Source organism: Tetrao urogallus (genome assembly GCF_951394365.1).
Source record: "Tetrao urogallus genome assembly, chromosome: 6".
NCBI lineage: Eukaryota > Metazoa > Chordata > Aves > Galliformes > Phasianidae > Tetrao > Tetrao urogallus.
The window spans coordinates 34856093-34882842 of record NC_136819.1 but is presented as its reverse complement, the minus strand read 5'-3'; the positions used below and the strand labels follow the sequence as shown (position 1 = coordinate 34882842).

General features: G+C 37.8%; 1 protein-coding gene across 2 annotated transcripts in view; it reads right to left on the bottom strand.

The window, feature by feature from the left end:
* Positions 1 to 26053, bottom strand: part of ARHGAP5 (Rho GTPase activating protein 5) — a gene marked incomplete at both ends in the record, with an annotated part of 40027 nt that extends 13974 nt beyond the window's left edge. Inside the window, 2 exons of one of the 2 annotated variants that reach the window (XM_079537890.1) lie at positions 12896 to 13043; positions 22331 to 26053. In XM_079537890.1, the coding sequence (XP_079394016.1) occupies positions 12896 to 13043; positions 22331 to 26053 (3871 nt within the window). The remainder of the gene's footprint in view (positions 1 to 12895; positions 13044 to 22330) is intronic. The other variant, XM_079537891.1, reaches the window with a different exon arrangement.
* Positions 26054 to 26750: the final 697 nt, after the last annotated feature.

Sequence of the window (26750 nt, the reverse complement as noted above, 5' to 3'; positions counted from 1 at the left end):
GGCATTGCTAGGGACTCAGCCATTGACAGAGGTATTAGTACATGCCAGAACCAGGCCTTCACCCTCTGGAAGAGGATGTTGTTAGCTGTAAAAGAAAGATACCCCTTCAAAGACGATCTGATGCCTGAGAAGAAGAAATGGGCTGATATGGAAGAAGGCATCCGTTATTTGAGAGAATGTGCTGTGGTGGAAACACTACATAGCCCCGATTTCATTCCTGATGAGCCAGACCAAGAGCATGATCCCGAGAGAGCCAGGTGTACACCAAACATGTGGCGTACATTCACAAAGACTGCACCAGAAAGGTACGCCAGTACATTTGCAGCTATGTATGGCAGAGGGGAAAGAAGACCCCTTATAAATGAGTTGCTTAATAAACTTCAAGACTTTGAGTTACATTTAAGCCCTCTACGAGCTTGTGTTTCAGCCATTGAAAAAGTAGCTGAAAAGCTGGACAGAATGGAGAACAAACAAGAAGATATAATAGGTAAACTATCAATCGTGCCTGATGCCGATGAATACATGGTGGTAACAGATACATCCAATGAGGAACAGAATTCCCAAAACAGCCTACTTGAGGGGCTAATCAACTTGATTTCCTCCCAGTCAGTGTCATCCAACGTCTCAGCTATCAAAAGAAGACGTCCTCCTGCTCGAACAAGTGACAACAGTAAGACCACGTCACGTTTTGCCTTGTGGCATTACCTACGCAACCATGGAGAAGATATGAAGAAGTGGCATAAGCAACCTACTCCAGCACTTCAAGCACGGGTAAAAGAATTACAAGACAAATCAACCACCAAGGTGAACTTCTCCAGAAAGGTGATTGCTCCAGTTGCTGCAGACAACGGAGGTAACAAATAGAGGGGCCCTGCCCCCAGCCAGGGTGGGGAAAGGGATAATAGAGTTTATTGGACTGTGTGGATTAGATGGCCTGGCACATCAGAATCACTAAAATATAGGGCCCTGGTGGATACTGGTGCACAGTGCACTCTAATGCCCTCGAGTCACCAAGGGACAGAATCAATTTATATTCATGGGGTGACAGGAGGTTCCCAAGAACTGACTATGTTGGAGGCCGAAATCAGCCTCACTGGTAGAGACTGGCAAAAGCACCCTATTGTGACTGGCCCAGAGGCTCCATGTATACTTGGTATTGATTACCTCAGAAGGGGATATTTTAAGGATCCCAAAGGGTATCAATGGGCCTTTGGAATAGCTGCTGTAGACACAGGTGTTAAGCAGTTATCTGTTTTGCCTGGCCTATCAGAAGATCCATCTGTTGTGGGGTTGCTACAAGTGGAAGAGCAACAGGTACCGATAGCTACAAAAACGGTGCACAGACGGCAGTATCGCACCAACAGGGATTCCTTGCTCCCCATTCAGAAGTTAATTCATCAATTAGAGAATCAGGGAGTGATCAGCAAAACTCACTCGCCTTTTAACAGCCCCATATGGCCAGTGCGTAAAGCCAGTGGAGAATGGAGGCTGACGGTGGACTACCGTGGCCTGAATGAAGTTACACCCTCATTGAGTGCTGCTGTGCCAGATATGTTAGAACTCCAATACGAACTGGAGTCAAAAGCAGCTAAGTGGTATGCCACCATTGACATTGCTAACGCCTTTTTCTCCATTCCTTTGGCCAAAGAATGTAGGCCACAGTTTGCTTTCACATGGAGGGGCATTCAGTATACCTGGAACCGTTTGCCCCAGGGGTGGAAACATAGTCCAACCATTTGCCATGGGTTGATCCAAGCTGCACTGGAACAGGGAGGTGCTCCTGAGCACTTACAGTACATTGATGACATCATTGTGTGGGGCAACACAGCAAAGGAAGTTTTTGAGAAAGGAGAGCAAATAATCCAGATCCTTCTCCGTGCTGGTTTTGCTATTAAGCGAAGCAAAGTGAAAGGACCTGCCCAGGAGATTCAGTTCCTAGGCATAAAGTGGCAAGATGGCCGTCGTCACATCCCGACAGATGTGATCAACAAAATCACTGCCATGTCTCCCCCCACTAATAAGAAAGAGACACAATCGTTTCTGGGTGTAGTGGGGTTTTGGAGAATGCATGTTCCAAACTACAGCCTCATTGTAAGCCCACTTTATCAGGTGACACGGAAGAAGAATGATTTTGTGTGGGGTCCTGAGCAGCAGCAGGCTTTTGAGCAGACTAAACAAGAGATAGCCCGTGCTGTGGCCCTGGGGCCAGTACGGATGGAACAGGATGTGAAGAACATCCTCTACACTGCTGCTGGAGAGAAAGGCCCCACTTGGAGTTTGTGGCAAAGAGCCTTAGGAGAGACCCGAGGCCGACCCTTGGGATTCTGGAGTCGAGCCTACAGGGGGTCGGAGGAGGGCTACACTCCAACTGAAAAGGAGATCTTAGCTGCGTATGAAGGGGTTCGGGCTGCTTCCGAAGTAGTCGGTACTGAAACACAGCTCCTTCTGGCACCTCGACTGCCAGTGCTGAACTGGATGTTCAAGGGAAAGGTTCCTTCCACCCATCATGCTACTGATGCCACTTGGAGTAAGTGGGTTGCACTGATTACACAACGAGCACGGATGGGGAACCTCAGCCGTCCAGGAATCCTAGAAGTCATCATGGACTGGCATGAAGGTAAAAAGTTTGGAACACCACCAGCAGAAGATGTATCTCGTGCTAAAGAAGCCCCACCATACAATGAATTACCAGAGAATGAAAAGAAATATGCCCTGTTCACAGATGGATCGTGTCGTATTGTGGGAAAGCATCGCAGATGGAAATCTGCTGTGTGGAGCCCCACACGACAAGTTGCAGAGGCCACCGAAGGGAAAGGAGAATCAAGCCAATTTGCAGAGGTAAAGGCTGTCCAACTGGCCTTAGATGTCGCTGAACGGGAGAGGTGGCCAATGCTCTATCTCTACACTGATTCATGGATGGTAGCAAATGCCTTATGGGGGTGGTTACAGCAGTGGGAGCAAAATAATTGGCAAAGAAAGGGCAAGCCTATTTGGGCTGCTGACCTATGGAAAGATATTGCTACCCGAACAAAAAATATGGTTATAAAGGTGCGTCATGTAGATGCTCATGTGCCCAAGAGTAGAGCTACAGAAGATCAGCGAAATAACCATCAGGTAGACCAAGCTGCCAGAATTGAGGTGGCTCAAATAGACCTGGACTGGCAGAACAAGGGTGAGTTATTTTTAGCTCGGTGGGCCCATGAGACCTCAGGTCATCAAGGGAGAGACGCAACATACAAATGGGCCAGAGACCGAGGGGTGGACTTAACTATGGATGCCATTGTACAAATCATTCATGACTGTGATACATGCGCCACAATTAAACAAGCTAAGAGGATGAAACCTCTCTGGGAGGAAGGGCGATGGCAAAAGTACAAATATGGGGAGGCATGGCAGGTTGATTATATCACTTTGCCACGATCTCGCAATGGTAAGCATTATGTGCTCACCATGGTGGAGGCAACAACCGGGTGGCTCGAAACATATGCAGTACCCCATGCTACCGCCCGAAACACCATATTAGGTCTGGAGAGGCAAATCCTGTGGCGACATGGCACCCCGGAAAGAATTGAGTCAGATAATGGGACTCATTTTAAAAATTCACTTGTGGATACTTGGGCCAGAGAACATGGCATCGAGTGGATTTATCATATCCCCTATCATGCACCAGCCTCTGGTAAGATCGAACGCTACAACGGGTTGTTAAAAACCATGTTGAAAGCAATGGGTGGCGGAACATTTAAACACTGGGAGAAGCATTTGGCAGAAGCCACCTGGCTGGTTAACACCAGAGGATCAATCAGTCGAGATGGTCCTACCCAATCCAGCTCCCTACATATTGTAGAGGGAGATAAGGTCCCTGTAGTACATGTAAAGAACATGTTAGGAAAAGCAGTTTGGGTTTTTCCTGCTTCTGGGAAGGGCAAACCTCTTCGCGGAACTGTCTTTGCCCAGGGACCTGGGTCCACCTGGTGGGTGATGCAGAAAAACGGGGATGTTCAGTGTGTACCACAAGGGAATTTGATGTTGGGGGAGTGCAGTCTGTAATCCCATGTGTTAAGCATGATGTAGTGATGTAGAATAAGGGGTGGAATGTCATGGTTTTATGATTTTTGGTCATCAGTATTCCACACCATAACATCATGTAATGCACTGGGGGTGGGGTTTGATATCTGCCGAATGTTCGTCCGACGGAGAAGAACTGCATTTCCCCAGGAGGCTTTGCGGTCAGCAAGGGGATATAACTCCATGCAAGGTCACCTGATCCTTCTTCTTCGCCTGCGCTTCGCTGTCTGCGCTTCGCTATCTGCGCTTCGCTGCCTGCGCTTCGCCATCTGCACTTTGCCGTCTGTACTTCAGTCACTCAACTGGACTGCACTTCTCACCCCAGCATTGTGGTGAGGTCTATACAATTCAAACAGATTCTCTCTCTCTCTCTCATTGTATTTTACTAATACTATATTTAGTAAAATCATTTGTTCCACCTCAGATTAGTGCTGTTGTTTTCAAGTATTTTGGGGTCCCCTGCTTCCCCTTTCCCAGAGGCGCGGATCCGCAGATCCCTCCGCCCTGCTGGTCACGGAACTGGGCCGGACCAGCCCATAAACCGTTGACAGAATTGTAATCACCATTTGAGGATTTATCCTCCATTAATTCATCTAAATCTCTTAGTCATTTACATATGGACACAACCTGTGGCAGTTTTGTAACTCAGTAGTACACATTGTGAAAACACACTGGTTTTACTGCTCAGGATCTGAAGTTTTTCAGGAAATCTTTTTTTCTTTTTTACTGTGTTAAAAATCAGGGAGTTCTCTACTCTTTGTCAGCACCACTCATGTTCTTTGTTTATTTCCCTTTCTCAGAAATTTTCTAAGTTAATTAGCTTAGCTCTTCTTCATGCAAAAGTTAACATCATTGCTCTGTGGTGTCTCTTTTCCAAATTCTATTTTACTTTAAGACTGATTGATCGCAATTGCAACCAATGCAACACATGGAATTACACAATAGTATGTTTTTATTCCCCATTCACTCTCTCTCTTTTTAATTATTTTAATTCTTCCTCCTTGTTTGATACCAAGTACTGAGAGTTGATGTTTTCAGACAGCTTCTATGATGATTTTAAAGACTTTGCTTGAGTGACAACAGCTATACCAATATTTAGCTTGCCTAAGAGTCACACAGTATCTGCCAACTTGGCAACTGTAGCCAGGTTTTCAGTATCACTGTACTGTGTACACCTCTGAACGCATGCCATTTAATCACAGCAAGTCGTCTTCTCCGCAGTTTAATTCTTTCCCCTACAGTGACCAACTGAATTTTTTAGGAATCATTTGCAACTATAGCAGCCAAGATAATCACTCTTACAGTCACCTTTGTAAATTCTGTGATCTGAATCATGCCATAATTTTATTCCACAATTGACCTAGCGTAACTATGCTCAACCCCCTATGCTATACAGACTACACAGGACTAAAGGAATCTCCACCTGACTGACCCAGAATTTGTATGTATGCCAACAGCTACAAAGCAATGACTACAAATTATTTCCTAGTAAGAAAAATCTAGCAATAAACTGTTTTAAATACATTTAAAATTCATTTAAAGTATTCCTAATCTGTACACGTTAGCACTGTTATTAAAAGACTCCCGATATTAAATTCACAAATTCAAAAACAGAACCAAAAATAAATGTTTAAGTGTTTTTTGTAATAATGTACGAGACACTGAAATATTCAATAGAAAGTAAGCAGTATAAAGAAATATTCAGTACTTTGAGGAAGTCTCAAAAATAGAAAGCTCCCACCCGATGCTGAATAGTTCTGCAATTTTCATAAACCAATCATTAAACAAGTACTACATTACTTCATAAAAAGTTACTCAATCTCCCATTTCATAGTCTGACATTTCAAAAAAAAGAAGAAAATGCTTCAATTAAAATGACGAGAGACAGTAATTGACTTTTTCTATACATGTCAAATAAAGGGTAGGAACATTCTTTACTTCATTAAATATGGGTTTGATCACTGTGAGCATAGAGGAAGGTAGGGGAGTAAGAGCTGCTGCATAACTGTAGGCACTCCGCAAAAGACATCAATGTCTTGGTCTTCTCTGCATTGTTTAGAAATTCTTTACACAATTCTCATGATGTTTACTTTGAAGATATACCTTAACTATCAATACAACTCAAGTGTACAACATGTGTTTATGAACATTTCGTATTTGTTTACAGTTCTCAATTATTCTCAAACATTAATAAATTGACATGTGCTCCTCTTCCATCTGTCTGGTAGTCGGTCTTCCATCAGAAGAAACAACTAATGACTGTTTTCCTCTCAAGTTGGACAGTTTCCCTGCTGCTAATTAATTCCAAGTTGCAAAGCTTAAACTGGTGTATAACATCATAAGCACTGAAACTTCCTATGTCCATTTTGAAGTGATCACAGAGTCACTCTGGTTTTAAGGGAGCTCAGGAGCTCATCTACACCAACCTCCTACTCAAACACAGGGTGATGCTAAATTCAGATTAAGTTGGCAGGTCTTTGTCTAGTCTGATTTTTAATACCTCCAAGGACAGAGAGTGATCAACATCTTGGAACAGTGGTTCCAATGTTCAAATGATCCTCAGAGGAAAAACGTTTTCTTACCTACTTTAAACCTCCAATTTTAATTATCATTGTTTCTAGTTCTCCTGCCATGTACTGCAGTACTTAAGCTTTGTTGTATCATCTCAGGATTCTTATAGGCATGAGAAAAATACTTTTAAATAACTCCTTAGCCCTTTTCTCTAAGATGAATCAACCCAGTTCCCATTGCCTCTCCTTACAGGCTATAAGCTCTAGCCCTTGACTTTCTTTCTGATACACTCACTCAAGTTTGTCTCATTTTATTTTGGCAGTATTTCTGATAAGGCCTATCATGGGCTAAGTAAAGAGAAATAATCACTTCTATTGATTTACTGCCTATCCTTCTCTTGGGACAGTCCAATACATCCTCAGCCATCACTGTTAGCAGGATGCACTACTGACATATGACCAGGGCCCTTCAACAGCACTGCTAACCAGAAAGCCAAGCCCTCAGCATTACCACTGCAAGAATTTAGTCTCTGCATGTGTCCTCACTGAATTCCACAAGGTTCCTGTTGTCTCATTCTTTCCTCTTGTCTACATGTCCCAGAATAGAAGCCCTAGCCTTGAACGTATTAACTCCCATTCGAGAGTGATTCCTAAACTTGAAGAGGGTTCAAGTTGCACTGCAGGGCTATTTAATTCTGTTACTGTCCAGAATCATGGCCTATAAATGTTCTTTTTAGATACATAGGTTTGTGGGTAGCTGGCCAACTTAGCTGGTCATTATGACTGAAAAACTTGCCTAGTTCCCTGCTTCATCAGTCATTCTTCCCATTCTTCCCTTGTTCTACTCATATGTGCAGAGTCCTGCTCCCTGCCTTGCACCTGTACTGGTACATATTTGAACCTTTATTTACCAGATGTATTACTAAACAGCAGCACCCAGTCCACTTTTGCCAAGTCAGTGAACTGCATTGATTCAGGGAAAGATCTAACAAGCACCCACAACAGAATTAGCAGAAGCATGCAGCACAAGAGGATCTTCAGAACTTATAGGCTATTATGTTACTTTTTATTAAACAACACTTAGAATATTGAGTCCACACACCAGGGTAACGGGAATGGCCCTTATCCCATTTTGTTTCTCCGTTCAATAGAGTACACCTCTAAAAGCCTCTAGCTCTCCAAGCCATTTGAATAAAAGAGATAAATCATCTTGAATTTATGGATTTTGCAGCCACTGGATTCCAACGATATGCCAGCTTTTTATCTCATGTGGCTCCACTGACTCATTCTTTCATACAGCTCTTTGCCTATTTATTCACTGTCCTCATTCTCAGAAGACAAATATTGCATTGTCTGCTTTTAGTATAAAAATCTGGCCTAGTGGCAAATTAAGTGCAAAAAATCTGGGTATAATTCATGGAAGACAATATTCCTTTACTCATTCTACCTCCAAGACTCCAAGATTTAAACAAGAAAGTATAAATATAAAAAGCTGTAATTATTTTCCAAATACACAATTTCTGATTTCAACTGTAGTTCACCGAAGAGATCATTCAAGACAGTAAGAGATGTGGCTCAATCAAATCGACTCGCACTACTTTGTTCCAATCAATGTCTCACATATACTGAGTAACTTAATAAATTATTACAATACACACTAACCTCTTTCCTTTATGGCTTCATGTATAGTTAACACCATAGCAACATTATTGGTTTTTTATTAAGTATTGAATTTAAAATTAATAACCTTGTCAATTAAGCACATACCAATATTCTACAATGATTTTTTTATAATTGAAAACCCAAAGAAAAAACACACAATACATTGCTGTTACTATTATTAGAGCTGCATAAAGTCAAGCACTACATGTATTAAATTGCAAATTGTGTTAGTTTTCATAATATTGATTTCATTTCTCCTTACTAGTAAACAGACTGAAATGTAACTTTTATCAAACTTTTCACTTATCATTTAACAATACATACAAAAAAAAAAAAAAAAAAATTCACAACACCTTAAAGCAATACCTAAATATTAAAAAAAAAAAACCCACTGATATACTCTGTATGTTAGCATGAAATTTTAGTACAAATGATTGTAAGTCCAGGAAAGTTACAAATAATCAATTGAAGTGTATGGATAACACATAAACAGTCCTTGTAAATAAACTGGAGGCATGTAAAACAGCATAAAAACGTAAGTACACCATTATAGCAGAAGACCCAAGCTATGAGCTTGCCATAATCACAATAAACACAAAGTTTTACATTTGAATCTTAGAACAGAGCCAGCATTCAACATCATTTTATGTGCTTTTGCAATATAAAACTCAATTATACCACCAACAATGAGCCAATAAACACTATTTTTGTTGACATCACCTTCACAAATCTGTGTTCTTCTCTTTCAAATAAAACTGACTACTTCTGAATCTGGGCAGCTATGCAGAAGTCTGTGTACGTATGTATATACAGTACTATATGTACTGTACAAATATTACAGAATATCCTCCTTACTCTCTACATGACAATTGTTACAGGGAAATGCATTCACTCTATTAAAACAATTGAGATTTAAAAATTATCTCAACTTTACCGCCTATACTAAGAAAAAATACAATATACTAAAAAACAACTGTCTACATTGGACAGAATCTAAAACAATAATAACAAAGTTATTTTTTCTCCTACATCTTATCAGGTCTACAGAAAAACAGTCACAACAACTTTCTTAAAAATCTAAACAACTTAGTTTCGATATTAACTATGCTTCTTTGCTGTGTACAGAAATCTAGTCTGCAGAAAACTAATATACTTTAAAATTTTATTTTAAGTGATGAAACAAAATGACTTTCTATTCATTCAAATCCAGGGAAAGCAACAAAATGAACCAGAAGTATTGTATCCTCAAAACCTTCTTTCGGAAGCCCTCAACTGAAAATAACTGCTGATGTCAAAAAGTCTATTTGAATAGCTGCCCTCAAAAGCAAGTTACATAGTGATTTAATAAGAACCTGACAGAGGTAAAAGAACACAAACACTAGCAGCTTGTAAGTAATGTTATGTCACCAACAATATAAAAGTGCTTACATAGTCTGTAAAAGGTTACAGGTAACCTTTTACCTTCAGATAAAAAGGTTACAGTTAATGCTCTAGCATTAACTACTTCACTCCCTCAGTTTCTACTTTAAATGCTATAAAGGCAAGTTTCAAAAAAAAATTCAAGTCCCAGACTTTTTTTTATTTTATTTTAATTTTCAGCTCTGGGATTTACTTCAGTTTTTTCCAAACGGTTCCTCTTCTATTGATGCATATTTTTTTCTTTTCTTTTTTAAACACTGTGAGAACATTTTAGAACAGCACAATAAGACAGAAAAATTTTAACACATTTTCTGCATGCTCTTAATTCTTTAATGTCTACGCTGGGATCTTCAAGAACATTTGCTGATCTTATCTGAGCATCCAAAGTAAAACAGAGAAAGCTATGTTCTACACAGTATTTTTTGCCTCAGGGACAGTTTAGAAAAGTATGTAGAAAGTGCCATCTTGTATCATTTCATGAGGCAGAGGGAGGGTACATTATAAATTGAAGCTGGCCATTCAATTCGAGGTTAACTCTATTTTCATTAGAAAAAAAAGATACAATTCAGCCACAATGCAAATTAAATTTGATAATACAAAGAGAAGGAACTGAACACAATGAAGCATCTTAAATGGAAAAGCTAAGCAGTTATGCCCTCTGTAAAAGAAACATACTGACTAGTTTCTTTCAAGTGGAGCTAGAACACAGCTCTTGATTAAAAAGAAAGATGATCATCATCAGTACAGGTGCATCTGAAGGGCTGGTTAGTACTAATAGTACTGGCTGAGAGACAGCTGAATCACTGCAGGACTCCCCAGGGCCAAGCAGCCAATACAGTAACTTTACCAATTGGAAATGGTTTCATTCCCAACTCTAGACTGAAGGCAATAGGTCTTAACCTGCCTTCTGTGGACTGATCATCTCCAAAACTGTATTTGTGGAACCTTCTATATACCAGACAGACACGCATCATCAACTCTGGGACTACTTCAGCAGAGGACTTGAGCAACACAAGTGAAATTTCAATTTCCCCTTAATGCCCCTTGAAGGCAAAAATAGATTCTATCCAAAGAGAAGGTAGTGCAACTACAACACGTGGTCTGAACCTCATCAGGTACCTACTGGATATTAACCTAACATAAAAATAACATACACTAAAAATGAAATTCCAACAGCCAAGTATGAAAGTTGAAAAAACAACCAAATCTAATTACAGAAAACCTGTAGAAGAAAAACTGTTAAAGATCAAAAATAGAGGTTTTGATCCATTTTCACGAAATGATTAACAGAAACATCCCACTTTTGAGAAGCCCCATTTATTTTGAACCCAACAGCAGCTTAACTAAACATCTTATCCTACAAAGAAAGATCACTGGAGAAAAAAACAAGTGTTAAATTGACTGAGTGCTTGAGTCTGATGATTATGCGTAGAAAAGATAACTAATCACATTTCCATCCTACTACAGTTCTTTCTCCTCCTACAAGCTAGTAAAAAGAATACTTCCAGAGAAATAATAGATTTTCTTTTAAAAGTCTACCACAAAATCAAGGTATCAGACACCATTACTTCAAAAAATTTTCATTAGGCCTGGATTTACTCTGTTGCTGTTGTTGATTGACAGTATTCTTACAAAGCTAATCATGCTCAAATATTATTTCTAAATTCTACAGATTTTTTTTAAGAAGTCTTTTCTTACTGGTGAAACGTCTGTCTGAACAGCACAGTATATAGATAATATCTCTAAGAAGCCATTTTTAAATAACACAAATTTAGAACGACTCACTCATAAAATTATGCTTTTGTTGACTATACAACAGCAATCACAAAAGAAATATTAAATGATCATCTACCATTCTATTACCCCTTGTTCTTCTTTCTCTTTCCCCATTTTTTACTGGGTGAGGTGGGCAAAGTGAAAGCAAAAGGGAGGAAATTCTGCTCTTATCTGCAGGCAAAGGATCAATCAGAGATAAATGCTAACGACAGACTAATACTTAACTTTTCTGAGTCCCAAAACATCAGTGCCTGAGGTTCCAACTTTTTGTTGCCTTTTTTTGTTTGTTTGTTTTTGTTTGTTTGTTTTATTTGTATAACACACTATACAAGACTTCAGAGGCAGCTATTTGACTTATGGCCTATAATAGATTATCTGGAAATGCTTACTACTCTTCAACATGGCAGCAAAATTGAATTTTAATTTCAAGAACACCCTTTGGTCTTATTCTTGTTAAAATAGCTATTGTCATCTGAAGAGTCAAAAAAACTGTAATTACAAAACTTAGACAACACTGACAAAGGTGCCATTTTACTCTCTACACTCAACATCAAACAACAGGCATGGCCAAAGGACAGTCCTGATTCAACCACATAACCGCTTTCAAACATGCATTTAATGCAACTTCAGAAAAAGGAAGAGCTGCACACAAAGGAAAAACTTGTTTTCTACACCTTTAAAAGCTAAACAACAGAAAAACCACAAAATCCAACCAAAGATCACACCCAAACCTTAAAACAACTCTCCTGTCTCAAATGAAGTCTTCTTTTGGATCAGTAAGATCATTTTATTTCCCTCATGACCATGAAGTAAATAGGCTGAAAGCAAGGCAGGGCTCAAAACACACAACTAGAAAGCCAGGTAGAAAACAATACTGTGAAATTGCACCTTAGTGAAAACACAGGTTAATACTGTACAACTGGGAAATCTGGAAATTAAAAAAATCAAGTATTAAATAAATTTGGTACTTTTAAAACAGAAATATACAGTGTTCAGAAAAGAGATTTTTCTCCATAAGAAGTTAAAACGCAAGTCTAGGATTACTAGCAAAAAAAAAAAAAAGTTGACTTATTAAATCATATGGAATATCTGAAAGTGGATTTCAGAGTTTCTTATTATATTACATAAAATACAGTGGCATCAATGAGAAATGCAAGACTGGAATGCCACTGGGTTAAAAGTCATTTGAAATTAAAAAATGAAGTCTTTTTTTCCAATTACAGGAAACAAAAGTTACACTTCAAGTGTTGGTATATAACAATTGAAATATTAGTGTAAATAAAGAAAAAAGAAAATTACAAGTTAAACATACAATTCAGAGAACACAACCTATTTTTATAATGTGCTTATCCCATAATAAAGTTATTTATTTCAGGCAAAAAATTCTAAAGATTGCTTTAAATGAGAGGCACTGCTTAATCTGCACGTGGGAAAGTTTTCCTGAAATAATTTTCCTAACTTACCTGTATCTTCAATGAATTGCACACATTTTTCAACAAACAGAGGTATGGGTTTCTCAGATGTAACCAGGTCTTGTAGGGGCATTCCAAAGTAATTACTTTCCCAGTTTCTACGGATTGGAGGATTGAATGTCTTAACTTTCTTTTTTTGCTACAATAAAACAGAGTTATTTAAGTAATAATTATTTAAGTAATATTCAAGTAACATTATAACTAACTCAAGCAGAGAATCACACAGCTATCAGACGTAAAAATACCTCTACAGCAAACTAAGCACAAAAGTACTTTTAAAGTAGCATACACTACATAAGCAGCACTCCAACTATTTCTAAAATATTTAGTCATCTTTGCATCATACGTAATAACTTCCAGCATGACTCACAGAAGAATCTACATGAAGTACAAATTGGTCACAGCAGTGCAATGTTTCCTATCACCAGAGAACGTCCTCTGTATGCCTTTCAAAGGTAGTAAATAATCTTTATATTGCAACCATTCTACAGGTGTAATGTCACAGAACATGTAACAATAAATCGCAGAGTAAGATCTGCAGGCACTAGCATAAACACGACAGTTGCAGTGAGGTACTACTAAAGGCAAACATTTTTTGTGAAAAGGAGGTTTGCTCTCAACCAAATGCATTACAAATATGAACAAGAGAATCAAGATTTGTTGCCTGTTTTCTCCACAGCCCCCTCCAACCTCCTGCTGAAGGAAATTTTCACAATTTAACTAATAAATCCACTTTTAATGATCCAAATTATTATACAACATCAGATACCATGTTTCATTTCTGAGTGTTAAGATATTCAGAGATGGTCATATAAAAGTGGCTGTGCTATATGGGGACTGAAATATCATCATCATCATCATCTCTAGCATTCTATTTTAGAAGTTTATGCACAGTAAAAACAGCAGTAAAAGCAGCTATGCTTTCATTTAAAAGCTGTGACTTGAGTATTTTCTTTTTCTTCACTTAACATGGAATACTAATCAAGATTTAAATTTAATAAGAAAGTTTCCAGTACGTTATAACTTACAGTAAGACTGTATCTTATGTAACCAGTGACATAAAATACACCACCATTTTGCTTCTAGGTTTAAAACTTATAAAATTCTCAAATTTCCCCCATTTTGGAAAACCACTGGACTTTTATACCATCAAATGAACATGAAATTAAGATTTTGTAAGGCATCAGTAAAGTTACAGTAGCAATTTTATCAGCTCGTTCCCTTTACGTATCAATTTCCTCTCTATGCTGTCAAATATATGGGTTAAAGTATCTTTCATCATTTCCCTGTCTTTTGATGCAGTGAACAGGCAAAAATCTCCAAATGAAATCATTCTGCACATAGCACATTCTACATAATGTCCACAGTAATATAGCTGCAAATTAATAACGCAACTTTAAAGTAATAAACAACAGTTATTTCCTGATTTGAGATGTTCATACTTCCCACAGGTTGCACATCTAGTTTCCTTAAGCGAGGAACTTCTCAATAGAAAGACGTTATTGGGCCAACGGCTTCATTTTTGTTGAACTGTCCAAGTGACTTCAGAAAAAGAAGAGGTCTTATTTCCACAGTTTTCTAGCTTTATTTCTATCTTCATTAAAAGCTCATTTTAATCCCTTTTCTCAACTCTGAGGAAAAAGCAGTCAGCTTTTCTGATCCATCAATCTTATCATGGAACTTTTATATCAGCCAGTCACTGGCATGTATTTTTCTGTGTAAAATCAATTTCTAAAAGCTTTCAAATGTGAGAACATTAGAACAAAAATAAAGATTAAACTACTCAGTTAGTTAAACCTTAAACAACTTGAATCATTTCTAACATTTTTAGATTTTGGTAGTGAGATTATGATTCTGTCATTCACTTTTAGTTCAGCAGATATTTCAGCCAAATACATCCCCCACCACAGTACAGCAGTCACCTCATTCTGAATGCAGTGAGCACTATGGCAGGTATGGTCAGACTGTTTTGCACACTTCTCCTAAATCACAATAAAAAAGAACAATCAGGTACCAAGTCAGAGAAGATGAGCACCAGGAGAAAACTGCTAAGTTAATGCTAGCAAAAAAAACTCAAAACAGTTGTTTCATATGCCATTGTTTAATGTTGATAATTAAAACACCACATAAGCCCAACACCATAAAGCTGACATCCTCTGTTTTTGTGTAAATTTGATTTTTTATAATTTGTTTATATATGAGTTTTACACCATCTCCATCATGAGTTTCTATCACTTGCTGCTTGCCAACGGCCTACCAAGACAGCAAGACAGCACAGTTCACTCCCTAAAAGAGGTTAATGCCAAACCCCAAGCAGATCCTTTTATTTCTGCAAGAAAGTATTCCAACTCCAGGAATTCCAAACTTTCCTTAGGTTGCTGACACCAAAACTGTTTAAGGACAATACTGCTTTAATTGCAGTAGTTTAATTACAGAAACAAGCATGTTCCAAAAGAGTACTTGAAGTCCTCCCAACAGAAGACAAGCTGAACATGAAAATATTTATTCTAGCACTACACAGCATCCAATTCTCAATGTCCAGGTTAGAATTATTGTTATAAAAAAGCATTAAAAAAATCAAAATATAAGTTTAAAATATAGGCAGGATTAATCCTCTTGACAGTAGGTTCCAGAGAACTAGCTCAGTTTTCTCATCTTCTAATGTAACTAGTCTGAGGTATCAGCCAATTGTGAATCTTGAAAGTATAATGAAACAATCTGCCCAAACCTATCCATCAAACTCCTTTTGTTTAAGGGCTGCATTCAGTCCTCTATGCCCAAGTGGGACTTTTTTTTTTTTTTCTTCCCTTCTCACCTCCTTCCCACCAGAATCCCATCATCATTTGTTAATCCAAGTGGAAATTCAGCCACTTTTCCTCTACCTCCCACACACTACACTACTACTTTCAATGCAAAGGAAATTTTCTGCCTGCTTCATTTGCAGTAATGCCCTGAAGTCATTGAGGGCAGAGTCAGTATTTTCAAAACTATTAGAATAGTTCATGAAACCAGGTACCACAAGCAGCATCTTACAGGCTTAAAGTATTAACAACAGAAATAATAATAATTTATGGCAAGCTCTTCAGAAACTATACAACACATGAATAATGCAGATGACAGTCTTTTACATGCCCTTTCTCCTTCTCATTCCTTTTGCCATTTTTTGAGTTAAAGCTTGTAATACTGAGTTTTAAGCTACAGAAGCTCTAAAAGACATACGGCTCCAAACATGCATTTTAACAGTGGTGCATTTGAACAGATTAAAACTGGAAGTACAGACTTGGATCTTTCTTCTCAAGGAGCAAAAAATAAAATCAATATTTCATTACACATTCCAGTCTGAAGTAGACTGTAGTTTGCTATACCAACCACTGAATTTACACAAATATAGTTGAAAAGATCAACTTAAATTTTTGCTTTGTCACAAGTTTACCATAGTCTTACTAAAACTGAGATCAAGATATATGGGCTATTTTCTGACTCTTTTCTGTAACAGTTTCAACACAAAATTCCATATAGTTTTGAAATTATTATAATGAGAACTAACAAGTTTAAACATGGTAAATAGATGTCAAACCTGTGTATCACCAGAGTAGAATATGTAAGAACTCATCTAGATGTAACTGGAATTTTCTTGTTGAAATACCACGTTTTCAGATGAATATAATAAGGCATCTTACAATCAGCACACGGTGAAACAGAAGGTAATACACAACCCTCTTTGTTCAATGCTCCTTGTAAACAAGCTTACAACACAGTGTTTTAAAGTGCTATTTTTCAAATCTGATTGATCGACATAGTTGGCAACTCCAGATACACAAAAAAATTAAAATAAAAAATAAAAAGGAACAAAACATTAACTGACCCTGGATAATAAGAATATTGACTAGTGGTCAAAGAAAATGTGGTTCATTTCCTATTGCTTACAAGATCTCTGTAGTTAGGATTTGGTTTCAGAAGAGCTTCAATTAATTCGATCCATAGAATAAAGTGAAATCTACTCATTCTAGTTTTGTTCCTACATTTACAAAATAACTATCTTGTGAAAATTAATATTTGCAAATATTAATTGTAAGGTAACAAGGCAAAAAGCCTGCAGAATTTCAAGATGAGAATTTGTCTTTCCATTCACAGAAATTTACTCAGGATATATGCTGTTCCTGATACACTGTGGAAGAGAAAAAAACAAACCCAAAGACAAAGACACCTCATGAGAGGAAAAAAGAATACAGCCTAAATTAGGTATCAAATTTCAGAGGATTCACAAAGGTAGGTGTGCTAAACAAGATGGGTGAATTTTTAAGATTCATTCACTTCACAGTAACGATAAATACAGTAAGGGCATTAACTGCAACACACAGCTATAGGTTTCCATACCAGAAAGGCTTCCTGCCTGAAGCTAGGAGTACTAAATTGAGACTAGAGTCCATCTAATTAATTTAAATGATTTAACTGACAAATAAATAGTCACAATATGTAATAATTAATATTGATAATTTGATATATTTAAAAAATATACAGAGGTTTGGGCCTTACATATTTATGGTATCAACGTATAAACATCCTAACTACTGCAGTTTGGGATTATAGTGTGTATGAAGTTCCTTCTGTTTGAGAAGCAGGAATTCTTCCTGTAGCATCTAGAAATGCTCACTTCACTTTCAGGTCTTGACATTTTCCACTTTTTCTCTGTGTTGTTCCATCCCTCCAAACTCATCAAGTTGAACTGAACGCAATTACATTATTATATGGCCTGCAAGACTGCTGCTTCTCAAGGGACTGGTGTGGATCAACACACAGTACCACACCTCAATATTAGAGCATGTTAATTGAGGTAAGCGTACACTTGAGCTCCTACTTGTGTTATTTGAAAGAGATGAATGAGCACAGATGCATCTCAGCTGGAGAGGTCTCACTAGGCAAGGTAAAAAACAACCAAGACAAAGCTGCATAAAAAACTGTGTGCACTTGAAAGCTTGCTTTCAAGCACAGCATTACCTCACGCATTAGGTGCAGACACAACTCCACATCAACCTGGGCAAAAGGTCCTTTGACTCTGAAAACCAGTCCATTTTCATTTTTTTCTTCTTTCCCTCTCTTCATTTTATCTCTCAAGCAGAGAAAGGTTAACAGACTGCTTGTTAGTAATATATACAAGGCTACAGAACAATTATTTTCAGAATGTTTAGAGTCATGGTAATATGTAATAAAATTACATACGTAATATAATAGGATGAAGGTGATTTTACCTTAAATTAGATTACAATAGACTGATCCAACCTTCTCCATTGAAAATACATTCACTTTTCTCGAGGCAAAGAAAACACAGTTATCGGGTAGTTTTACCAACCTGGACTCTAGTAAGGCATTCAATAGTGATATGAAATTATTGTGACAAATACAATAATGGAAACAGAACAATATTAAGTAAGATGAAGATCACAGTCTAATAGAAAAATCATGCACTGGAAAACTACTATCTGTACTATATAATAGGAATACAGTAGTTGGAAATTACCAAGGACAAGAATGGGCCTACAGGTACTAAAGTAACAGTAACTGCAACGAAAAAAGTGGGTGCAACTCAAAAAATACAAAAGCTGTGTTGCAATACTGAACACAGTTTGAGTCATCTTTATTCAAAAATATAAGCTCATAGGAATTACCAAAACTTCATCTTCTAAAACTCAGATCAAGAAGTAAAAAGCAGCCACCTCTTGCTTACTTGGTTTGGAGGCAGCAGATCAGAAAAGGAGAAGGAAAAAAAAAAAAAAAAAAAAAAAAATCAGAAAGGTTACCACAAGAAAAGGTGAAAACTAGAAATTGCAAAAGGGTTCCTTACCAGCAGAATGATAACAAAAGTTCTGGAGTTCTAGAGAAAAGTGACAATGAGGGGAAAGAAAGTCTTCAGATGGATTATTTCTACAGTAACTGAAAACAAAGCTCAGCTCCTAGAGTTCTGACTACTGGAATACAGAAATGAGACTGAGAACACAAACGCTTAACAGCATTAGGTGCAGCATCAATGGACAAAAAATTCAGACTAAAGTACACTCAGCTTTACTGGTCTTAAAATCTTTAATTTCCTTTGGTAGCAAGCAATGTTAGAGGATATTGCAAGTAACATTATCTGCTTGCCACAGATTTGTCATCGTTATACTTTCCAAAGTAAAACATTCTAATTTATGTTTCCAAACAGCAATAAGTATAGCACTATCAAATATTTATTTCTGTCCTTGATAACATCTCAAGTTCAGAATAAATGTTTTAAGTTTGGTACAAATGCAACAAGTGCCAGATTCTGCACTTGGGACACAGCAACCCTGGCTGTTTAAGTCAGACTGGGACTAGTTGTACAGACTGGGGATGAGAGGCAACCCTGCGGAAAAGGTCTGGGGACTGACTGACAGTAATACAATCCGAACCATCAGTGTGCTGTGGCAGTGCAAAGGGCCAACCATACCCTGCGATGTACCAGACCCAGCGCTGCTACCAGGTGAGGGATCGCCCCACACTGCTCCACACTGTGAGCCCTTACCTCACAGCTTGTAGGTGCCACAACATAAGAAGGACATAAAACTATTAGAAAGCCCAAGGGAGGGCTACAAAGATGATCAAGGGTCTAAAGGGCAAAACCAGTGAGAAGCAGCTGAGGTCCCTTGGTTTGTTCAGTGCAGAGTAGAGGACGCTGAAAGGAAGCTTCATGGTGGCCTACAGCTCCTCAGAGGGAGTGGAGGGGCTGCACTGAGCTTTGCTCTCTGTGACAGTGACAGGGCCTGAGGAACAGCATGGAGCTCCATCAGAAGAGGGTCAAGGTGAGTGTTAGGAAAAGGCTCTGCACCAGAGGGCAGTCAGGGATGGAACAGGACCCCCAGGGCAAGTGGACACAGCCCAAAGCTGCCAGAGTTCAAGGAGCATTTGGACAACACTTTCAAACACAGCGCTTGGATTTTGGATGGTCCTAAGCAGAGTCAATACTTGGTTTCATGATCACTGCATCCCCTCACCAACTCAGGCTGTTCTGTGGTAAAAGGTTTCAGAATAGAACTAAGGCTGGAAAAACATCAGTTTTCCCTATTGTTTGCCAAAACTCCTTTCCTCCTTCCTATCCCTGCAGATGTAATTTTTGACAATGAGGACCTTAGACTTAACAGGTTGGGTTTTTGTTCTGAATTGAAACAAATTCATTTTGTTTAACAAATATCTATATTTTAGTCTAACTACAGTTATAGCAAAAATAGCTACACTTCAACTTATGTTACCATTACATACAGCTGAACAGCACAGAAAAAGTATCAGTAAGAGATTTCAGAAATATTCAGGAAGTAGAACAAAACTGTAAAACATCTTTTTCACATTCATGAGGCCAATTTTTTTCAAAAAAAGCAAGTAGTCTGTAAAGAGTTGACATTAATAACCCTTTCACGATCTACAAAGCACAAGAAGGAAAGGAAAATATTATCTGAATAATTCTTCCAGTACTGCTGGCTGTTCATGTAATACAACGCACAAAAAACACCGTAAGTTGCAAAATAAATAAAACTGTGCACTTCTTGCAGAAAAAAAAAAAAAGTGGGGGGGGAAGAAACTACTCACAAAGAAAAACATAGGAGTAGATCACTTACAAACTGAAGTGACTTACCCACATGAAGTGGAACTACTTTTCAACATAATGCAAATCAACACAACATACAAAAAAAAAAACCCCACTACTTATTAAAAGAACTAGGCATTCAACATTCTTAGACTTTCTGAATATTTATGAGCAACTTACATTGCAAGATAAATTTGCTTTCTCCATCATTCCAATTATTTCTATTTCTGCTATTAAACATGGGAGCAACAGCCCTGGACCATAAATTTCAATTTCAGAAAAAAAGCAAGAGGTAGGCTACAGAAAACTTGAAACTACTCTTATACTAGTCTTATCCACTGCAAAGAAAGTTACAACAATCTGAAACTTCTGACTACATGTGCTCCTGAACAGGCTAAAACAACAGCAGAGGCCTTGGTAAAGACAGCAGGGGAGCTGCTGACACAATGAGAGGAAGAGAAGATTGTATGACATCCAGTCTACACAGCTTCAAGATAAATATCCACCTTGAAAGAACTTTCTCTCAACACAGCTGAGACAGGAGTATGAACGCTGTATTTCAATTTCTATGGAGTAAGATAACTTCAATCAGAAGTATATAACTGTTGTTTTTTTTTTTTTTAATTTTGTTTCCCCCTAAAAAAAGGTATCTTCAAAGTATTTTTAACCACATGAGTTTATAATCACAAGATAACAATATTTATGCTCATTAGGAAGCCTTAAGAAAATACAGTACCCTTTAAATCAGTCATGGAATTCAAATCACAGCTGCATACTAAGAGCAAATTCAGAACTTACATGATCAGCAAAATTTAACTCCACATCCTATTCGAACTAAACTTCTTTTTCTGTATGCTATTCCAGTAGTCAGATATAAGCTAACAGGAACATTTTTTAAATGTTAATATTTAAAATGTTCCTATCAAAGACAGTATTAAGAACAACTTATTCTGTGACAAGAAAGAATATATTTAACTGATATGTAATGTTAAACAGAAACTACTTGCAAGGCCATAACTGCTTACCTAAAATTATAATCTAACCTATAACGAGTATAAATACAGTACCTATAATCACAACACAACCTGAAAATAAACTTAAAAAAAAAAGTAAAACAAAAAGTAAACAACAAAGTTCAAAATAGAATAGGCATTTTTTCAAGGAGAATATCAATTATTTAGAAGCTTACACTAGGTGGGCATTTTGTTCCCTTTATTTTAATAGAAAATTACACAGGTTGATTACTTGTTTGCATACACTAGGAAACCTCAGTGATCAGTAAAACCACTATAAAAAGTTCCTTTTTCGTGCTTTTAAAAAGAGTTCCACATTCCCAGCAAGCAACTGAGAGTGAAAAAGAAACCACTCCTTTCATTCACCAGTCCTTAACTTCATTCCAACAGCCAGAACTGCAAGAACTGAAAGAACCAGTTCTACCCCTGCATTCATAAAGTAGATTTTGTTGGGTTTTTTTGTTTGTTTTTGTTTTGGTTTGGTTTAAGCAGATATTGTGATTAACAAGGAAGGATTTGTAGACTAAATTCTGCCTCCATTTACGTGTATAGAAGGAAGTGAAACTGCACAGGTACATATAGATATGAAAAGAACTAAAACTTGTCAAACAACCGATTAGGCAGACAACACATCTCATTCCTCAAGTCTGCTGGAAAAATGTTGGACAAAATGAAACAATACTAGTTAAAAATTTTTACAGCATATTTTTCAAATGAATACTCTTGCATATTTTGATTTCCCCCTCCTTATAATACACTAGATACATAAAAAAGCCAATAATGTATACATGTGGCTCACATCACAAATAATTGACTTACCTTCTTATCTTCTTTCACTTTTTGAGTTTTCTTTTTTATTTTTTTATCATCCAATTCTTGATCTGATGTAATAGCAGGGTTATCTATGCCACCCTTCCACGTTTCAACAGGTGAAAGAAGTGGGTCTTCTTCACTACCACGGTGCCTGCCTTTTCTTTTAGCTTTAGAAGTGGTAAAAGCTTCATCATCACTCGCATCTGAATGCGTTCTCCTATAGTAAGACTTAGCTTTGCTGAACAATGTCTTAGACTTGTATTTGTACTTTGAAGGTCTTCTTTCCCCATGACTTTTAGACATTCTGTCAGAAAATCCATTCTCTTCATCACCCTGGGCATTTATAGGCATTGAGTTTCGAACTTTAATAATACGATTCTGACTATCATCTGGAACTGCGTAGATATCATCTGCAAAGCCTTTATGTTTGAAAATAGTGTCAATAGGTTCAGCATAATTGTCAGATTGGTCTACATCTTCCGGGGGTGCTACAGGCACTCGAGAAGGTTGTTTCCTTGGGTTTTTACCAATACCTGCCTCTATTGTTTTCAGAAGGTTAGGATCCAGTTTTTTCACATTTGTTCGTGGAACAAGGGGTTTCGGTTTTATTGGAGGAGGCACTTTATGGTTGCGTTCATGGTCGTGACAGTTGAGAGGTGTACTGTGGACAGGATACTCATTTCCTTCCAAGTCCAATCGGTACTTTGAACGGTCACTAGGGGTCGGGAGTAACCTTACATCATCACCAATTGGACTGTATGGGGGCGGTCCCTCAGCATCATCCTCTGAATCTGGATAATTATAGTCAAGGGAACCTCCTCTAGGAGACCTTGAAAAAACATCTTCACTTGTATGCGTTGTTTCCCTTGTGCTGTCTGACATATAGGAACTTTCAATCATGTTTTTCTTCTCTAACACATCACTGAAGAATAATGTGAAGACCTCTGTTTGACGATGATATTGAGATAACGAATATAAAGCTGTAAACTTCGCAGTAATCTCTGTTGCTATGTGTTCTCCTTCAGTCATGAGCTCCTTGATTGCTTCATTCTCAAAAAAGTCTGCCTGGCTATCCGTAACAGCCACCAATTGGACAGGAATCGTATCCTGCACTTCAGAAAGAAATGCCCGAAGCATCCCCATGGATGCCTTCCGCTTTGCAGAGTAAACCAGTATATATCCATGAACAAGTTCATCTTTCCTCACACCAATTGAAGAATGGTATGATAATATAGTTATTTGTATCCTACGCCTCTTTTCACCTATAATTTTATCAAGCATCACAGAATTGCTTTGGCCAGCCTGAGCAGCACTACAGGAGTGAGAGTCAAGGAAAGGTGAAAGAATGAGATCTACACTGAATGGATCACCACACATAGCACACATGACAATTCTTAGGTCAGCTTCTGACAGATCTTTAATGGTGGGAACGGGACTCACAACATCAAAGTGGTGTTTAACTGCTTCCAGTACTCCCCTTAGAGCTTGTCTTATTTGGGTCTCATTAAATTTGCGTGGATATGTACCAGCAGGCACATCTACAAAAGGACATTGTAATTTGTTGGCCAACTGCTGTCCCTGATGTCTCAGAATAGGCAGGTTCTTGCTAACACTGTCCCTCTGATTAGCCAGTATTAATGTAAATGGAAGATTGGCCATATATTTGTCTCTCCTTATCTGAGATGCTTCAGCTCTTATTTTTGCAATGCAATCCCCAATAAAATTCAGTGATTCAATAGAGTTAAACACACAAAAACAACCATGTGGTTTGAAGGTAGAGGTCCACAACTGAGTCAACAGATATGGGGATTTCGCATCAACTGGCCTAAGATCTAGCTCATATATTTTTCCATCTAATGCATATTCATCATCAGTGGACTGTGTCCGAATTTCATTTGCTAACTCTTGTGCAAGGCCATCTTTGCCCAAAATGAAAAGATTAACTTTATCTATGTTGGCACTATCGTGGTATAAATTTGAACGACCATGGTCTAATTGCAAGAGACTGTTGGCAAGTAACTGTTCTACTTTAATGTCCATGCAATTTTGGCCACTGAGACAAGTTTCTTTAGTTGGATGATAAACAAATCCTATGTGTTTGAGAAGAAGAGATTCTCTATCAGGTGCAAGTTTCTGCAAAGCTTTGTATCTAGGCTCTTCACTCAAAACTGCATGAATTTCACTCATCTTATCGGAACTTGGTGTTGCATTAAGATCCAGGTCATAAAATAGCTCTGAATGTTCAAAAAGCATTTCCTGAAACTCCTCTTTGGCTTTTTCAACAATCTCCCTCTGATGCCTACCATACACTTCCTTACTATCTGCATCAGTGATGTATTTGAACGCCTCATCCTCCATAACAAAACATATAACTTCTTCCCATGGCTGTCCGGGTGAAATGAACTGGATTTTCTCAAGAGTTTTTTTGAATTTCTCCTTCATTTCAATCCTCCTCTTTTCAGATATAAGATGCTGCACATGATTTTGATAAACTTTTTCTGCCTCTAGTGTAGTGAGAAGGTCAAATGGAATCCTTCTGTCATTCACTTTATCTATATGGTCAGTTTCATCCCAGGGTGTTTTTTCAAGCACTACAAAACAGGAATGGAAGTCAGGCCTTTTCTCCATTAATTTCAATGCTTCTGACCAGCTCAAATGTTCAATCTCATCTAGATTTGACAGAAGAGTATTAAGAGCTCTCGGCAATGCATTAATGTATTCTTCTTTTCTTTTTCTAATATGTTCCTGTTTAAGCTGCTCTATGTGTTTTGAAAATGTATTTTTGGCCTTTTTTGTTCCTTCCAAATTTATGTACTCTTCATAATCAGGGTGGTTTTTCAGTTTATTACTAACTGTCTTCCAAGTAGCATGATAGTCTCTCACAGTTTGGACAAGTTTTTCAAACTTGTCTGTTGCTGTAACAACTAGCTGTCTTTGAGTTTTGTAGGCATCCAAGTAGGGGATTATTTTAGGTTTACCGCGAGTTTTATCCATCATTTGTACCAGGGCAGTAAAACAGGTTTCAACATTGACATTGAATCTTGCTGATGTTTCCACTACCACGAGGTTCTTCTTGTTAGAAGCAAATGCCTGAACCTCTCGTAGATAATGATCCACACATTCATCACATTTTGTTGCTGCTATTATTATGGGTTTCTTAGATTTTGATAACTGAATATAGAGATTATTCACAAATTTAAGTTGATCATCAAACTTCCTATTACATCCTTGGCTGACATCAATGCACAGTAAAAATCCATCAATACTCAATTTCCCTTCAGGCATTTGTTTTTGCTCAAAGTCTTGCTCCAAGCCCAGCTGATCTGTGCAAATGTACATTAATTTTTCTGCTGACTGCAGTTTGGAGGCAGCTGCACGTTTTATGTATGGTTGTAAGTTCGTACTCCGATGAGGCAAGAAAGTCTGATCATCAATGAACTCAGTCTGTTCAATTACATGAATTCTGCAGTCAATTCCATCCTCCCCACTTTGTGTTACGTCACCCCAGTACAAAAAGTGATCATTGTTAACAACTCTTCCTCCAAAGTCAATTGTGCTAAGCACAGAGGTATGCTCAGGATAATATTCATCTGCTTTTGAACGAACGAATCTATTGCACAAACACGACTTCCCAACTCCACAATTACCTTTATCCTTTTCAGTTCCAGACAGTCCAACAACACTAACAGCATAAGACGGGGGACGTGGCTCTTTGTTTTTTGCCATCATAACTTTCCACTCATCATTTGGCAATTAGTAAGGTAACTGTATGTGGTTTTCATTCTGGAAATGTTCCTACAAGTTTAAATTGTATATCCACGGTTACACAAACGGCTTTCAACTGCTCTTGCTTCAGCTTGTCTTTGAGAGCTCAGAAACTCAGAATGAAGAAGAATCATCTTCCTAAAGGAAAAAAAAAAAAAAAAAAAAAAAAGGAAAAAAATTAGAGATTTCTATAATTCTCAAGGGAAAAGAGATTTTAAAAGCAACATTGCTTGTTTACCCTGAAATTATTTTCTCTGTACACGAATGCTTCACAACTACTTTAAATGAGATCTTGAGCTCCTAATTTATTCTTATTAATCTCATTTATATCAAACATTTAAAAATGAACAGGTTTTAGACACAGTTCAGTAACAGTTCATCATCTATTTGAATAGGCGATCAGAATACAGCTGAAAAAAACAAGCGAGTGCTTTCTTGCACAACTTACAGGTACAAAGCAGCATTTTCTGCTTTATCAGAATTTTTCTTATTACTTGAGATAAGGCACAAGTCAAGTCTTATGGTGGCTGGCTCCCACTACGGACAAATACATTACAGTAACAAATCCAGAAAAATATTCACACACATATACTTTCATTTATGCTCGCGTTTTCTCTAAATGGCAGGCTTACTTGCATGAATAATATTAACATTGTGTACA